The 18,887-nt window shown below is 40.7% G+C and overlaps 1 protein-coding gene across 5 annotated transcripts in view; it reads right to left on the reverse strand.

The window, feature by feature from the left end:
* CUL2 (cullin 2) overlaps positions 1–18,887 on the reverse strand; it is an 89,622-nt gene that overhangs the window by 35,311 nt on the left and 35,424 nt on the right. For 4 of the 5 annotated variants that reach the window (XM_014578525.4, XM_006133006.5, XM_075922690.2 and 1 more), the window contains 5 exons: positions 5,660–5,756; positions 5,453–5,563; positions 3,981–4,143; positions 1,632–1,756; positions 141–248 (listed from right to left, as the gene is read on the reverse strand). In XM_014578525.4, coding sequence (XP_014434011.1) covers positions 141–248; positions 1,632–1,756; positions 3,981–4,143; positions 5,453–5,563; positions 5,660–5,756 — 604 coding nt within the window. Of the gene's footprint in view, positions 1–140; positions 249–1,631; positions 1,757–3,980; positions 4,144–5,452; positions 5,564–5,659; positions 5,757–12,919; positions 13,007–18,887 lie in introns of all 5 variants that reach the window. The other variant, XM_075922692.2, reaches the window with a different exon arrangement.

Here is an 18,887-nt window from a genome sequence, read left to right on the forward strand (position 1 = left end):
TTTCTTTTGCATAAAGGATCGGGTTTTTTTGAGTACTAAATAACTTAGCTTTTTTTGTGCTTAAAACAAGAGAGAACTCCATGGTGAAAAAATTATTATGTATTTTTGAATACACTGTTCATTATATTGTGAAAAATTACCTTGTCAAGGGCACTCATAAAATGCTGATCTCCATTCAAAACAGTGTTGATAAGTTGAACAAATTTACTATGCACTTCCAAAACTGACTCCACAAACTGAGTTGGCATCTAAAAATACACAATATAGAAAACAGGTCTATTGAAAATGCAATAGCTATGCAAATATGTAAAAACTAATATAGAGCTTCGTGGTTGTTCATGTGGAAGATTATCAGCAAAAAATCAAGGTATCTAACTAGTAACTGCATTTTCAGCTTAATGTGGATATGCAGAAGAAATTAGTAGGATGCAGCGCTGGCACTGGTGAGCTTTCAGAAGGGCCTGGAGAAGATTAGCCCTTGAGCACATAAGCACCAAAACATGGCACCAAACTTGCAGAATTAAGGTTATAAATGGATGTCAACCCCCAAGCCTCTTCTCTAAATCAGTGATGTTATATGAGCTTGTTCTATCTATTTGTTTCACAGCAGCTTTTAAAGAAAGTGGTGTTTGATCCTATAAAATTAGGAGTAGCTGCTCTAAACCCTAAAATCTTTGGGTCATACTCTGAAGATATATGTAATGTGAATATACAGATGCAACATAATTGAGAAACCACTATTACTAACGTAAGCCAACTTTCTTCTTCAAGATAGCATCCGCATATTGGCATACAAAAGAATCTAAAGATCACTACTAGAACTAGAAAAGTGGGCTGAAAATTCTAGTTTAAAACAAGGATGACCAGGAACACTCTCTTAACATGAACATCAGATCTAGATGCCAAGATGAAAGAAGTGCTGTATAAATGTGTGAACAGAACTGTAGGTGGAAGCCTGCTTTTCTACAACAGCAGAGCCACTTTCACATCCCACAAGTGGACATTAGAAGCGGTTACACTTAAACTTGAACTTATAAAATCATATTTACCAAAACCATTTTGCCAGAATAACTGAAAACAAATGAAAAGTCAGAGTAATTTCAGAAAACCTGATGGAAGCACAGAATTCTGTAGCAACTAAGTGAAAAAACTCTTCTGGTACTAGGACAGGATGCCTATATTTGAAAATAAACAACATTTAATCAAACCAAGTGATATTATTACTTTCTAATGAACCAAAACAGCATTGGCAACTGTCTGGAAAGGAAATTTCACCAAACAATAGCACCTTTTTTGCAGCAGGAGGCCATTTGCCATGATCATTTTATACATTTATTAAAAAAACAGATTTGATCCAGCAAGAGTAAATTAAAAAAAAAACTGAATTAAATCATTAGACAACTGATGGTTGATCAAAAACTGCATTGGTGAATGAAGTTCCAAATCTATTTAACAACAACAATTATGAAAACATTAGTTAATTTGGTGTTTTATAAGCTACAATGTGATGCTGAAGTTTCTCTTCATTATTAGCACTTGTGTAAGTAAACTAAAGCAGTCTAGGGAAGAAAGCAAAGATTTAATCAGGAATGTAATAAGATAGGTTAACTCAACTGTCAGAGGAAACTTACATTTTCCTGAGAAAGATTGCTGGTTGCTCTAAGGCCCTCATCATGGATATGGTTTTGTAGTTCCTGAATCATATGAGGTAAGCCACTTGACACAGCACGAAGCAGAGTGTACATGTTTGCCATGTCTGCAATAAAGATATGTTTTTTATGCAGTATATTTAAAAAAATCCACTATTCTAAACTAAATTTTACATATCATTAATTTGCATGGATCTTCACCCAAATTAAAATAAAACTGTACCTTGTCTTGAAAAAAGGCCGCAGCCCAGTATGAAAAAGGTAAACAACCACTGGACTAATTTATTTCTTTTCTTCTATCTACCTAGACCTCCATGCTAGCATATGACTGATGGCAAATCAGGAGAGCTCAGATATTCTCTGTGACAGTGTTTCCACTTTGCTCCACCTCACCTTCGAAAACTTAAAATACATGACTTTCCCAGGAGAGAGCAAAAGGAGTCTACCATCCAATAGAAAACCTTGATGAAAGAAAGTATGTGAAATAAAATACTAAACCTTAATCCTGAAGCTAGTAATATTTGTACGAGGAAAACTGCTTTGCCTTTCTCCTCTCTTGGTGAGTGATTACAAGCCAGGATCAAGGAACAACAAACAAGTTAATAGATAGAAATTAATATTTCTGCATCTAAAATATAGACTTATAGTAGAACCAATCTGTCTAGCAATTCCTAATTTAGATAAAGAAAGCAAGCAATATAACCAATCCAAGTACTGTATTGGTATAATACAGGAAATTGCCTGAAGAATATGTAAATACCCATCAGCATCCACACAGGGACCAATGAGGCCATCTTACATTTTTAGCCCATCTTTACAGAATAAGAAGCCTAAATTACCACCACCATCACGTGTCATGAGATCTGACTAGAAGTAGACACCCAACAGGGAGAAATGTGTAGAAGCCACTCAAAGGAAGAAATAAACTGAAGAGTATACAGTAAGAGGCAGGGTTATCAGTAGGCTGCTATGGAAAAAAAAAAAAAAAAAAAAAAAAAAAGAAACTGTTTGGATTTTCTCCATGCCTTGGAAGGGGCTTAGCTACTTTGAGACACTTAGTCTTTCCAGTAGCTATCTCTTTAGCAAGGTCAGGTCTGTGTAGAAAACACACATTGATCAGGAAAGTTTGAGGTCAGGGCATTTCCACAGCCATATGTTTATTTAAAATAACAAAACAAAACAAAACCACACACACCCAGATGTACAAAAAACAGACGTACCAACACTTTGGAAAAGTAGGATTATTCAAGACTTGTTCTTCCTCCCTTCCAAAGAAAGCTGGAATCATGAGAAACAGAACAAATATAGCTGTGGAGATGGACCAAGTGAATTGATACTACAATACACCTATGTATTGACAAATTCCAAGGCCAGAAGAGAATCATTGTAATATCTAGTTTTAAAGGCTATATAACACATGCCACAGAACTTCCTCAAAAGAATTCCCGGAGAACATTTTTCTAAGTAATATCCTATTCTCATTCAAAATTTGTCATCGATGAAGACTCCATCATGACCTCAGTAAATTGTTCTAATGGTAAACTATTCTCACCATTAAAAATGCACATCTTATTTCCGGCCTGAATTGATCTGGGTTCAACTTCTAGCCACTGGATTGTTATAATTTAAGAGCTCGCTATTAAATAGTTATTTCCCCAAGTAGCAACAAATCAACCCTTTGACTTCTCTTTTGTAAGATAAAAATCAACTGAACACCTTGAGCTTAGCATTAGAATAGACATTTTTAGTCTTGCAGCTCTTTTCTGAGTCCTCACCAATTTATAAATACCCTTCTTGAACTGCAAGCAACAGAACCAAGCCACGTCAGTGCCACTTATAAAGGTAAAATAATACCTCTACTCCTACCTGATATTCCCATTTGCACATCCCAGGATCTATTTTGCTATAATCAAAACAAAATCAGCCCTGTCTTGGATCACCTGGTTTATTTATTATAGAATCACAAAATATTGGTAGAGGAAGTGTACAGTACAACACAGTAGAAAGAATCCACTAGTGATAGCCAAAACACTGTGAAAACCTGACTTGCCAACTATTGCCTGATGAGGTGGTGGGATAGGAAGACAGACCATCTATTACAAGGACTGTTAGGAAACACATAAAAGGAAGTAATGTAAGAACTAAAACTTAAAAGTTATGCTATATTAAGCAGACTGGATAGGTAAAAAAGGGAAGAAGAATATCAGAATTTGTCCAGGACACAGAGGACTAGTTCAATGTCTACGCAGAGGGAAGAGTTCTTCTATCTGTTGAAATCATCAATTGCAACATAAAGCACCTACAGAATATTTAATATTTTGTGAGACTTACCACTTCTTTTCTCCTGTCTGATGATATTATGACATTCTGCATGCAGAAACTGCAAGTGATCTGCTACCATTCGCTGCTGGCATTCATGAATTACTTTGCCATATGAACTCGGGTGCAAGTATTTCCGACATCGCATTTCTTCATCTTTTAATCTACCTAAAACCTATAGGCAAAATTTCAAGCAATAGAACAGATAAATACTACCTAACAGGTTAGGAGAGGAAAGGCAAATTGTGTATCCATTTGAGAAATAAAATACGAAGTAGGAAAACTTGGATTTGAACATGATACTGAGACATTAGTTCAATGAAAACTCAGAAAGAGTGATATCTACTAAATCAATAACTTTATTTCCTGCATTAATTCCTTTTTGCATTGGTGACTCCCCAACTACTACCAGGCCCCAACTTCATTAGAGTTTGAGAGATCTAATGCTGCCGACCTCTCCTGGTTCTCATCCCATCCCTTTTCTTGCTCTTGTAGCATATTCTGAAGAGAATCCTTCTCATCCCCTCTCCAAATCTATTCTCTTCCTCTCTCATATCTGAGAGATTTCATACACAAAACACATTCAACTATCTCAGACTCTGTGACATTTCCTCGTTGATGTCTAGCCATCAGCTGAAGGTTAACATGTCTACATAAAGCTAGTAATGTGCTATTCTCCTCCCTCCCAGTCATCTCCTCTCTCATTCTCTCTGGACCTTCCTGCCTGTGATCGAGGCCCGTAACCTAGCTAATATTACGCTCCTGAAAATTAATACACTAAGATAACTGCTGAACTGAAGTTATTTTTAAAATCTAGGATTACACCTCACACATTTATCAGTTAATCAGAGTTTAATGTCTATAAAGTTGTTTGAAACTAAAAAGCAATATTAAAGGGTATAGGTAGTAATATTTACTTAGATTAACCATAACAAAAAAATTCATAGCCACCGCAGTTTCAACAAGAATGCATTAACATGTATATAGCAAAACGGGTAATAAAAAAAACCATCACAGCAGGGGTAGAAGTCAATTAAAAAAGGAAAACAATTATTAGCATTCTGCAGTGCAGACAGGTGTTACATAAATGACTCATTTTTTGTCTTATCAGTCAGTTTATAGCCTTTAAATACAATTAATATTATAAGCTGTTTAACAGGCTGCCCAAGAATCTCATCTCCCAACCTTATGAAATTTATGTTCACGCTATAAAAGGATATCATATATGTGTTCTCACTGAGAATGTGATAAAAGTGTAGAAACCAGTACATCAGATACATTTAAAATAAAAACCACTTATTTTTCATTTTGGGTGCATGTACCACCAGAAACGAAATCAGTATAAAAATCACTCTTCTAAAGTAATTAATTTTAAATACTTCCTATTGTATTAAAAGTAATTAACTTGCTCTGTATTCTGCCTCTCCATAATGTGACTTGCAACTATTGCATATCTATTGTATATATAAAATGGGGCTTCTTACCTTTTCCATATACTGTGAGCAGTTTGACTCTTGCAATAAGTTTGAAGCTTCTTGTTTATAATATTCCCCTGTTTCGTTCAGGAAAGGACACTCAAAAATTTCCTGATAAAACTAAATCAAGAAAGTCTAATCAAGGACAAATAATACAAGGTATTAAATTATGAATATTCACAATTAAAAATACCCCAAGCAATCATGCATTTTTACCTTTAGGGGGAATTTTTTCTTATACTGTTCAACATGAACAAAGGAGTTAATAACCCCATGGATTACTTTCTGGTTTGGGTCTTCTCCACATCGATCACTGAAATAGGCAAAAACAAATGCGTGTTCCTAAGAAACAGTATAACTAATAAGGACAACATGAGACATGGACCCTCTTGACATAATGCGTAAGTTACTGCCAGCCTCCATAGAATAATTATTAAGTACTGGATGCATTAACAATAATACAAAAAATACAGCAACATGCTACTCAAGTCTATCAACTCCAGCTTATTAAGAAATAGGTAAGTAAAATCCATTTATTCTTGTCTCAAATTTTGTCCCATCACTTGCACACTGAGCAAATGATCTCCCAATGATATCCTGCACAATCTATTCATCTCCATACTGGTCATTCTTTGCTAAAATAACTCAGCACCACTCCTTCCATGATAAAGTGTTTCCAGATTCTTATCTCTATATCAGATGTGACCCATGAATGTAAGCTTGCACTTGCTGATTTCCAAGAGCAGTGTCATCTTCTTTCCAATAATATTTCAATATATGCATGTGTCTTTCCCATCCCGGAGACAAGTATTTTCACTAGCACAATACCTCAAAGGCTTCAGATTTCTTCTTGTCAAATAGCATTTGTGCCTCAGGATTCTATTCATAAATAGTGATGGAGAATGCTTAAGCTTTTCACCCATTGAACCTTTGAACACTACAAGATGCCATGTTTTTTCCACAGTTTTGTAAGGAAAACCATGGCTGGCCAAGCCATCACTGGTGATTTCTGAATTTTTTTGGTGTAGATATCTTTGTTAGATACATCTGTTTACTTGGGATCCAGACCTATCTGCTGTCTGGACCTGAATTGTCATGTCCATTTGCATCCTGTTATTGTTTCAAGATAATTTAGTTTTGACCACATTCAGGAATAACCCATATTCCTCACTAACAGTTTTTATAGGTGTCTATGTTCATTGCATTGATCGTTGCAGTAAAAAGCATCATACCAGCATTCCTGAAGTTAGTTAAGAAGTGTCCATCAAGAGGAACCCCAACTCCTTCCACTTTATCAAAACCTTGGAGGGCTTCTCACATAATCAATTCTTTGTATAAGCTGAAAAGATTTGGGGACCAAATCTGAGCTCCCCCCACCCGCATCTCACATCCTGCCCAATGAAAAAAAATGTAACCACTTACAGGTCGCCCGCTGCTGTTTACATCCTGCTCTGTTAATGACATTAGATACTAATAAGTTCAACAAGATGCTTTGGAATCCCCATGTTTGTCTGTATCTTCAGAGACCATCATATCAGATGACAAACACACACTTTGGAGAAATCAATGAAACACAATATCTATGTTTTTCAATATGACATGGCATCCTCAATTTGATCATATGCCTCGTCCCTCTCTGAAACCAGCTGGTTGTGGTGACAGCGCTGCTTCTATCATTAACTTCATGCAATCCAGAATCATGTACATCAGAGCACTTGAATGCACATCATAGCAGGGAAATATACAATAGTTATTGCACTCTGTATTATCCCCTTTCTTTGGTCAGGGCAGAAAGATTCCCTCCATTCAGCTGTCTGTCCAATTTCTCGTCATTAATACACTGTTGCAAATTTTCCACAAGATCAATATAGTGGTCACCAATCACTTTCAGCAATTCTATTGGTAGGTTATTTGGGGGTTTTCACAAGCTTCATTTTCATAATGGCACACAGCCCTTCCTCTCACAGGACTGGTATCTCTGTCTCTGTATTCTCTTTTCTGTCATCCTATATTTCAAGTGGCTCTGAGAAGACTGGAACAGTAATCCATCCACCTGTGTTTCATCTCATCACCTTCAGTCAGAACTCTGACATTCTATTACACCCTTTGTTGCAGTGAAAATATTTTAGTAGGAACTCTGACTACTGTGAATATATCTTTTATATTCTTGCTCTCTAGAATTCTCAAGTTCCTTTCATTTTGCTCTGATATATTTGCTCTTATCAAGTCTGCCTTTGAATTGGTCTGCTCAATTTCTTGTGTTCTCTTCTGCACTCTTCAATCTCCAAGCTGCTTTCTCTAATACTATGCCTCTCCCCTTGTTCTCCTCTCCCCCCAAATCTTCCTCCTCCTCTCAATGATGCAGTCTGATGCTGGCTTTTCAAAATATTTGCTTTAGTAGATTTCAGCATAATAGTGAAGAACAAAACTGCTACAAAAATTGTGATGTTTCATCTAATCAATACTTTGATCCTTCATAACTTACAGCCATCATTAGCTCCTCTCTGAGTCAACAATGGTCATTTTTGTCAAACGTTCACTCAGACAGCACATTGTTTTAATCCCCGTATCATCTCTACTTGATGGCTCTTCATGTACAAATGCTCTCCAAACCAGAGAATGTCCACAGAGAATGGATCAAGTATTTGTCCCTTTTATGTGAAGAGTAGCAACAGCACAAGTTTTCTTCTGGTCCTTTAGAGGAGCGTCTCAACTTTTTTTTTTTTAAAAGTACCCTTCCCTTTAAAAAAATATGTACCCCCGGTACCTACAGTTTTCAGACACACAAGTTTTTTCTACCATTACAATGTATTTGTTTAAACAACTTAATTGTAGCTGGGCAGGCGATGAAATTTTTGGGTGTAAAAAGTATAAAAATAATAAAGCTCTGTACAACTTGAAACAAAAATTCAGTTGTGTTGATGTATCTTCCCCTCTCCCCCCCCCCCCCCCGACTTCTCTCAAGTACCCCTAAGGGTACTTGTAACACTGGTTGAGAAACTCACTAATATACTTGCTCTAAAACAGAGAAGCAAGAGGCTGCTATCAAAAAGATCAGATGGTTCAACAGCAAAAATAGTCCAGAGGAGCAAAAGGCTAAACATGTATAGAGACCACGATAAAAAGTATTCATAACTTTGAGCAATCCTAAACCTATCTAAAATTGGAAATAGTCCCTGTGAAACAGGCAAGATGCTGGATGCCAGAACGACCTGGCAATGGCTTATTTCTGCTGGAAATAAGGTGGATTAAAACCTCGCAGGTCCTGTCTAGAGGAGGAAGAGATTTTGTCAGAAGAGAAACTATGTTGTCAAGGACCAAACACTAAATCACACCAAATGACGCTTCAGCATCTGTTTTGAAATATCTGGTGGATCTACTATACTAGTGGTGGAGGAACCTTTCTTGGGTTGGGTCACTGACCCACAGAAAAGTCAGTCAGGGGCTGCACACAAATGAGTAAAGAAACAAACAAACAAACAAACAAACCACCACAAACAATCTCATCCCTCACCAGCGTGGGCTCTTCAATGCTGGGGGGCCCTAACGCCACAGGGGCTGTATCCAGGCAAGCCAGGGGCTGCATCCAGCCCCCAGGCCTTAGGTTCCCCACCTCTGCACTATACACTGAAACCACTGCCTCTTTAAGCACCATGTGAGTAATTCTAAGATTTGAAGTTTTCTGATATCTCTTTGCACCTAAGGAGCAAGCTGCCCTTGGATCCAGAGAAATTTTTCAGTCACTCTGATGACAGCTCCTATGGAGGATCCAAAGAGAATGATTCAAAACTGTCTCCTAAATGATGAATTCACATAGAAAGGGCATCAATAAAAAAAGTGACCTTTGCCAAGACAAAAAAGCAGCAGATGTGCCTGTTATAGACATATCACATCTACAGTCTTGCCTTCTTGCTGGTGTTAATCATGTTTTGGAGCAACCAGTACCAACAGCTTTATATGTACCTACAATAACGAAACTCATAAACCAAGACACCTAGAACAGACAAGGGAAACAAACATAGTCCAGACAAAATAGACACATATATATGAAGTAGAAGAAAAAAAGTCTTTTAAAGGGCTCTTAGATTTAGTGACAGAACGTGGCCCATTGAAGCAGCACAGGCCTGGTATGCACTACCAACTTTCGATAGTATAATAACATGGGTTTGCAGTGTCATTTTTAATACATTTTTATATTGGCAATAACCTTTATTTAGAAACCCATATATCATCTAAAAACTGTTTTTGAGAGTATGATCTGTCTCTTTTAGAAAATTGGTATAAGTTGCAAAAGCGAAAGCCTAGTTTTCCTGATAGAAGCTATGTCTATGTAGGTTTGCTGGTATAGTTATATTGGCAAACATTTTCTGGTTTACTCTAGAGATATTAAAAAAATGTGTACTTGTATGAATGTGTCATCGCTGAAAATTTTAGCAGTTACATGTTTAAATTGGGGGGGAGGGTACAGAGGCAGCAGGGCAAGGACAGGGGGAAGAAAGGGGAGGCACATACTTCTGCAAGAGCCAGTATGTATAGGGAGCCCGCTTCCCCTGTGTACTGGCTCCTACCTGCCTCCCCCACCCCCCATGCTGCTGCCTCTGTGGGAAGTACTGGGGTAGGAGAAGGGAGCAGGTAGCTCCGCAGCAGCTGGCACACACAGGGAGCAGACTTAAAAGCTGGCTCTTCACAGGCACCGGCTCCTGCCTCCCATTCCCCAGCCTCTGATACTGAGGCAACAAGGGGGGAGGGGTTGATGCATGTTAGGGATGTAAGGGTATGTCTATACTTGCACCCTACTTCGAACTAGGGATGCAAATTTTACAAAATGAGTAATGTTAGTTCGAACCAAGGGGTTTGGTTTGAACTAACGTGCTCCGGCGTACACTTTCACTTTCGAAACAGCTATTGATCAGAGTCAAGCGCTGGTGAGATCATGCTAATGAAGCGTGGGATATTTAAATCCCCGCTTCACTGACTATTTCGAATGCCTACATTTGCATCCCTAGTTCAAACTAGGGTGCAAGTGTAGACATACCTTAACTGACTCGATTACCTGATAAGCCTAGGCTTATCGGGTAGTCAAGTCACTACTCAGCTAGTCGCTTCTCCCCGCACTTGCTGCCGGCGTTAGGGAAAGCGGTCTTAAAAGTTGGTTCCCCCCAGCACCATCTCTGTGCAGTGGGGAGGGCAGCAGAGGAGGCAGAGGCATAGTGGAGGATCGGGCGTGAGCTGGGACTCAGCTGTCCAATCCCACACCTGGTCCCAGACACTGCAGCTCTGTGGGTTCTCTCCTTATCAACTAATTGAGTAGTCGATGGAAATTCCATTGCATTGAATCAGCTAATGGAGTAGTCAATTTAACATCCTTAATGTACGTGCAGGCAGTCCCTGACTTACGCGGATCCGACTTATGTCTCTGTCTTATGTCTGGAGACCAGCAGACCAGGGAGACGGGGAGCAAAGCCTCGGAGGACGCCGGCAGCGGGACAGCAGACCAGGGAGACGGGGAGCGAAGCCGCAGAGCACGCAGGCAGCAGGACAGCCGGACAGCCGCAGCGCGTCTGGGCTGTCCCGCTGCTCCTGTGCTCCGCGGCTTTGCTCCGGACGCCGGTGGTACAGCAGCTGGGGTGCTGCCAGTTGGTCTGCCCTGCCCCAGGCGTCCTGATTCAGCCACTGCTAGTCAGTTTCAGCAGCGGCTGAATCAGGACGCCTGGGGCAGAGCAGCTTGGGTGCTGCTGGGTTGGTACAGTAGCGCCGAGGAGCGGTGCTACTGGAGCAACCCAGCAGCACCCAAGCTGCTCTGCCCCAGGCGTCCCCAAGTCAGCCGCTGCTGAAACTGACCAGCGCTGACTACAGGAAGCCCGAGGCAGAGTTGCTCTGCCCTGGGCTTCCTGGAATCAGCTGCTGATCAGTTTCAGCAGCAGCTGACTTGGGGACACCTGGGGTTCTTAAGTTGAATCTGTATGTAAGAACTGGCGTCCAGATTCAGCCTGTTGAAACTGATCAGCGGCTGATTCCAGGAAGCCCGGGGCAGAGCAACTCTGCCTCGGGCTTCCTGTAGTCAGCCGCTGGTCAGTTTCAGTAGCGGCTCAATCTGGATGCCAGTTCCGACTTACATACAGATTCAACTTAAGAACAAACCTACAGTCCCTATCTTGTACGTAACCCGGGGACTGCCTGTAATCATTAGGATTGACTGGTGATCCAGGTTTATCGCTTAATTATGTAAACTAGTACATGCTAATATACCTAGTTCATTCACTCTTCCACAACAGGTATGCTATTATGTGAGTATTTCAAATCATGACTAAAGGACTGCATTACAAAGGTAGTACAATTTGGCTCACAAAAACTAAGAATGCAATACTCCCAGAGGCAAATGAACACTATTTGGTTCTTCTCATATTTCAAGCCATGTCAGGGTTTTAAAAATGGTTCTTCAGAAGTGACAATGCCCACCAAGGTACTTTACAATAGGAAGTTTCTAATAGGTCAGATGAGCACATAAATTTATTTCTGAGCAGGATAATCTTTCTATAGATTATTCTCTTAAAAATGTATTTATACACCCTTATGGTAAACTTAATTACTATGCATTTATCTGGTACATCAGATGATCTGTCAATCAAATCCTACAAATACCACAAAGACTACCACACTTAGGCCTTTTTAAGAACTAAATGATAGTGATGAACTGACACAACTGTGTATTGTATACTACATAACTGACAAACATGCACCTCTATGGCTCAGGATATAACAGTAAAAACACTGACTATCCTTGTGAAAACACTACCTATATCCTTGTGAGGAAAGCTCATGTTTACATGAAATGGCCTTGAAAATAAAGAATTAACATGACACTATACTTAAGTAACCAGAAGAAATGTTCATTTCCAATTACTACTTAAGATTCAAAGTTCTATTAATAAATGTGACTAAAAAGCTGTTTAAAAAAATAGATTCAGGTTACTTTACCCATAGTACCTTATTTTTAAGTATGTATCCCAATTCATATCTATTTGTTTATTAATCATTTGTGTGCACTAATGCCAATATTCAACATTGCAAAAGCAAACAAATATTGAAGAGTAACTTATACTGAAAATGTTGTCAACAAATTCATCTATATGGTTATATATTTGTTTGTAATGATTATGAAAAGATACCATCAGGAAGAACTCAATTTGATTTTTGAACAAGCTGTGCCTTAATAAAACCTTTAAGGCTTGTTAACCTATTTGATACAGAAGTCATTGACAGAGTATGGAAGACTAAAATAGCAATTTTTACATTTATTTTTCTGAATGCTACTGAATTCAGCTATCAGTCATGTCATAGCTAGTAAAAGAGAGTTAGGTATACATGTTTAATAGAAAAGTCTTTTGTAACCAGCAGTTTCTAGTAATGACTAGCACTTCAGTCCTTTCCAGATTATTTCTGCATTTAGGTATTTCATACTTGAATTTTCCTCACAATTCATGATCTTGTCTGCCTCCTGCTGTATTCAAACACAAATGCAAAAGTTGACATTCAGCTTGCCTTGTAGAAGTATAGCTTGGGCTGGAGGGGGGGGAACAAAGTGTGTTATATTTAGGATTATTTTTTAAGTCTCCTAGCCAGCTATATTTTGCTGTCTTACTTTAAAACTAATACGCATTTACAGGCTTATTTTTAACACAGAATAACTGTGACGTGTACTAAGTTAAAAACATAACTATAAATGTGGTTTAGATTTTAGTCAGAGGCCTTTATTAAGAAATTCAATTGTTCAGTATATTTTGCTCTAAAAAAAACCTTCACACAATGTATGATTATTTTTCTATAACATACTGACAATCTAGCAATAAAAACTATTTCTAGTACATCAACAGTTTCAGGTGGAATAAAAGAGAAACAAGGTGGGGGATGTAAACTCTTTTGTTACTGATATCTGTCGGTGACTGAGAAGCTTTCAAGTTATGAAGAACTCTTCCTCAGGTCCAGGAAAGTACTTCGCATCACAACTGGAGAAGCCTCTGTCCGAGGAGCTCGGACCTCCCTGCAGACAAGGGTGGCTGCCACAGAGCATCCTCTGTCTGCAGCGAGCCCAGGCCCACTGCAGCCAGAGGTTGTTCTATGGCAGCCTCCCCTGACCCCCACCTTTGCACTGTTATTTCTGATAGATCTAGAGAAGTGATTATTCCCCTTTATTCAGCTCTGGTGAGGCCACACCTGGAGTATTGTGTCCAGTTCTGGGCCCTCCACTATAGAAAGGATATGGACGCATTGGAGACAGTCCAACTGAGAGTGACCAAAATGATTAAGGGGCTGGAGCGCATGACCTACGAGGAGAGGTTGAGGGACTTGGGTTTGTTTAGTTTGCAGAAGAGAAGAGGGGAGATTTAATAGCAGCCTTCAACTTCCTGATGGGAGGTTCCAAAGAGGATGGAGAGAGGCTGTTCACAGTAGTGACGGATGGCAGAACAAGGAACAACAGTTTCAAGTTACAGTGGGAGAGGTCTAGGTTGGACATTAGGTAAAACTATTTCACTAGGAGAGTGGTGAAGTACTGGAATGGGTTATCCAAGGAGGTGGTAGAAACTCCATCCCTAGAGTTTGAGTCTCGGCTTGACAAAAGCCCTGGCTGGGTTGATTAGTTGCGATTGGTCCTGCCTTTGGCAGGAGGCTGGACCTGAAGACCTCCTGAGGTCTCCTCCAGCTCTATGATTCTAAATACCTAGCTCAACATGTGGTCTAACTCTTCCAGAGCACTGTATGTCCCAATAACTATTGTGCAGACAAAAACAGAAAGGCAATCAAGATAGTCTTGCATGAACTCATATAGAAAAACAGTAAGAGAAAAACATATCACTCGTCGATAAACACTCGTCACAAAATGATCTGTCTATATCTGACCTAACAGTCCTCATCTTCAAAGGAAACCTACACAACACTTTCAAAAGACAAGCCTGGGAGCTGAAATGCATAACTTTGCTAGATGCTATCAACCATGGCTTTGATGAAGACACTTGACTTATGGCAACAAATCTGCAACTCACAAAATCCCTTTTTTTGTTTTATGACTCCTGGGTGTTAACAGGTCACTTACTTTGAAAGGTCCCTTAGCGTATGTGCTCACTTCTTATGCTGAATTAGCTGATCAAACTTATATTTAACTGTGACATTAAATCTCCGAGTCCCTGAGGAAGAACTCTTCGTAGCCCAAAAGCTTGTCTCTCACCAACGGAGATTGGTCCAATTGAAGATTATCCCTCACCCACCTTGTGCCTCTAATATTCTCAGGCTACAACCTTGTTTATTACTATTTACTAATTTTATATTGTGTTATGCATTAAAAAGTTCCCATCATAAGAGGTATAATTCCCCTTCTATTTACTGTTATGATTTAAAAAAAAAAAAAAAAAAACAACATTTCTCAGTGCACATAAGTAACCACATGAAGCAAAATTCACTTTTATGTTCAGGTTTGCATATACAATACTCGTCATGATAAGTGTGCATCTAACTTAGTTTTTTTTAATATTGTCCCATGTTCCAGCCACTTTATGTAATATTTATTACTTAAGTTATCGCTGTGTGCGAAATAAGAGTTAATTTTTTTCTTCCTACAGAGATAATATGCAATCCCTGCACTGCTAAACTTGATTCTAAAAGAACAGCTACTATGGTTGCCACTAAAATCTTTACAATTACTGTTTGCCATAATATTAATTGCTTGCAACATGGCTTGTACTAATTATAGATGATACATTATAGTAGTATTTGTGCTTAGTTCAAAAAAGTCAAAATTGTAAAGGATCTGACAACAATGACTGTACTGTTCAGTACTAGAAAAATAATTCTTTGTAACCATTATCAGCTCTCTCTTGTTAGCGCATTTCATCATGTATAGCTTGTAAGCTGCTTTAGAAAGGAAACTCATGGTCTTTATTTTACAGACAGGGAAACTATGGAACAGATGTGAAATGACTTGGAGCAAGGCATTTCTCCATCTACCCAGCACTGCCTGTGACAGAACAGAAAAAAGAAATCGGGTCTAGGCATGTGACAATAATGCCGCTTGGAGACCTAGAGGCACAGTACTTTCTGTTTTTTTAAATCAAGTAATCAATCCTATTCTCTTATAGGCTCTTATCAAAAGCCTACTGAAATCAATGAGAATCTTTCCACTGACAACAGTCTTTGGATTAGGCCTATAATTAGCTAATTCACCACTGTGAAGCATATGTGATCATTTTTATAACTACTGAAAGTGATGCTTCAAGATTGACAATAAACAGCCCTTTCTAATAAGTGTGTCAGCATCCTCTTCCAAGGAAATAGCCTGTTTTCATTGATCAGGCCCCTCTATCTCAGTAGCATCATTCACATTCAGGTCAGCTAATAAATAATCAAGATGAGAATCCATGCTGTTCAGACTTATTGTAACTACACAGAAACTTCTATACTACTAAATGATACAGGTTGCACCTCCCTAAACCAGGACTTTCTGGTCTGGCAACATCCATGCTTGGAAGACCAGTAGCTGAAAGCCCTGTGCAAGGCAAGGCTGGTGGTAGCGGGGCCAGGAATAAGCAGCTCGGCAACCCAGCTGGGGCTAAGGCAGTCCATGCATGCTGACCTGGCATTGGGGCTGTGCTGAGACAACCTGATGGGGGCTGCATGCTGGTCTGGCAGTGGGGAAAGCAGTGTCAGCCTGGCCACGGCAGCCCCGCAGGGGAAGCTCGTTTGCGGATGCGGTAACCCAGCTGGGGCCACAGCAGGTCAGCAGTTATGGTAGCAGGTTGGCTGCCGAGCCAGCTGAAGCAGCAGTTATGGTAGTAGGGGCAGGGAAGCTGTGTAGTCCAGCCAGGAGCAGGGACAGGAAGCAGGTTGAGGGGAAGAGGACCTTCCCAGAGGATTGCTCAGGTCCCAAGGGTGCCAGACCAGGGAGGTCCAACCTGTATACCTTTATGACTCTTGTTCAGAGTAATAAGTGTTAAGATATTATCATTATTATGTAACATCCAATTTATCATTGAATCAATGTTCATGTTGGCTCTAGAAGAAGTGGCCTTCAGTAGTGCTAAACATTATTAAATATCTTACAGGGTTTGGAATAACATTTTAGAAAGCTATATTATCTGTCAACAGCAGATTTTCATAAAATCCAGTTGAAAGGAGCAAGGTGAAATACAGGTTGAACCTCTAAAATCCAGTACTCTCTGGCCAGGCAACATCTGTGGTCTATCAGGCTGGGCTGGCAGTGGGGAGCTCAGCCCCAGCAGGGCCGTGCATGGGAGAGCACAGTCCTGGCTAGGGCCAGTAGCAAGGAGCACAGCCTGAGCCAGGAGAGAAGGTAGCAGGGTCGGTGGCCAGTGGTGCAGCCTCGGCTGGGGCTGGCACTGTGAGAAGCATAGCCTCAGTCAGGGCTGGTGTGGTCCAGAAGTGCAGTCTAGTGGCAGGGACCTCAGCCTCAACTAGGGATGTTAAGTATCAGTTAATTGAATAGTTGAGTAACCTCACAAATTTTTATCCATTGGTGGACTATGCTATAGTCCCTGGGGGCAGAGCCGGCAGCCAGTGTGCTCCCGGACTCACTCCCGAGGAGTCCCCTGCCACCTTGTGCTGCTGCCTGCGCTACCCTTGCTGCCTGTTGTCCTGTGGTGTGTGGTGTCCTGTGTGATGAAGAGGCAGCAATATGGGGTGGCAGCAGCCCCTGTCTAGGGGGGTTCTGAGCTCCCAGATAGGCATGAGCTGGGACTGAGCCGGACTGTCTGCTCACCTGGCTCCTAATACACTTGAAATGCAGAGCTGCTTCAGGGGTTGGCCCTGGATCCATTGCAAAGCAGGACTGAGCTGGGCTGCTTACCAGCCTGCTAAAAAATTTACTGGCAGGGGGGGAGGAGGAGGACAATATGTGTAGTCTATAGCATTAACCTATAAGCTTTTGCTTCTTGGTTAACTGACTTCACTATTACATCCCTAGCCCCAGCTGGGGCTCGAGTCAGCTGGGCACGCAGCCCAGACCAGCATCATGGTGAGGGTGCAGTGGGGACAACCGCAATCCAGGACTGGCATGGTGGGGGACACAGCCCCAGAGAGGCTTGGAACCATGTGGGACTGGAGACAGCGGTAGGCAGCAGGGAATGCAGCCCCACTGGCAGCAGAGCCTACAGCTACAGGTAGGAAGCCTTGACCTCCCCTCGTCTGCCAAACCCCGTTGTTCGGGACAATTCAGGTCCCGAGGGTTCTTGACAAGGGAGGTTCAACCTCTACTAATACTTACTGGTACACTATTAAGCCAGTTCAAAGTGTTTCATGTGACTATATTCAACCAGTGCAGAAATACTAACCTTCACAAGATTCTTCCTGATATGCAGTAGGTAAACATCTCCATTACACAGATGAATAATGTGAGCCACAAACAATATATAGCTCTAGGTTTCTCTTCAACTAAGCATTAGAAGAGGAGAAATCAGAGTTCCAGTCTCAAGTATTAGATACTAAAGAACAGTCCGTCTGAACTATAGTTAGGCTGGCCAGGATTTGATTTGAACAGTTAGTTCTCAGTAAACATTGTACCACCTGACAGTGAAATTGATTAAAAAAACACACACACAACCCAGTAGTTATATTTGCAAGCACAACCTCCTGCAAACTTTGGACCTACAAGAAATCAGCTCCACAGACAACTTCCCACAACCCCACTGTCATAGTCCCACTCACTCACACAACAGCTAGGCGTGTGGGGACCATCCCTAGAAAGAAGGCATTCAGTAAGAGGGCGGCTTCCCTCAGTTGCATCTGCTCTGCCCTGCCAAAGTGGCAGCTTTCTGTGCACCTTGCAGCTGCAAAGATCCAGTGTCACCAGTACTGGACATAGCAGACCCCTGCAGCTCCAGTGTGAAACTGGAAATTTATTTAAATAGAAAAAAAAAAATTAAAAAGAGAAATCAATAGAGTAAACTTCCGATAATCCAGCACCTTTAGGAGCCAGGGGATGCCTGATTATCAGATATGCCGGACTATCGGAAGGGGGGGGGCTATGAAGGGTCTGGGGTGGGAGGGATGGGGAGGTGGCACTGCAGGACCAACCTGGCAGCACCCCAGCTGCTCTGCCCCGGGAATCCCCAAGTCAGACGCTGCTGAAAGTGACCAGTGGCTGACTCTGGGAATCCGGGGCAGAGCAGCTCCAATTGTCTGGCTGCCTGGAGCACTTGCTGGTTCCAGGTGGTGCTGGACTAGCAGGAGTGCCGGACCACTGGATGCCAGACAACTGGAGTTTTACTGTATTCACAATTGAATTACCAAATAACATCATCAAATTCTTCCAGGCCTCATTATAGACATTTACATTTTCCACCTCATTCTTTTTGTGCAAAAGTAAATTGCAACAAAAGTGTTTATGTTTTCAACAGCTAAAGCTTTTGATACATTAATGAGGTAATATCAGCATGTT

The sequence above is a fragment of the Pelodiscus sinensis genome, chromosome 2 (genome assembly GCF_052426305.1).
Source record: "Pelodiscus sinensis isolate ZL-2025 chromosome 2, ASM5242630v1, whole genome shotgun sequence".
NCBI lineage: Eukaryota > Metazoa > Chordata > Testudines > Trionychidae > Pelodiscus > Pelodiscus sinensis.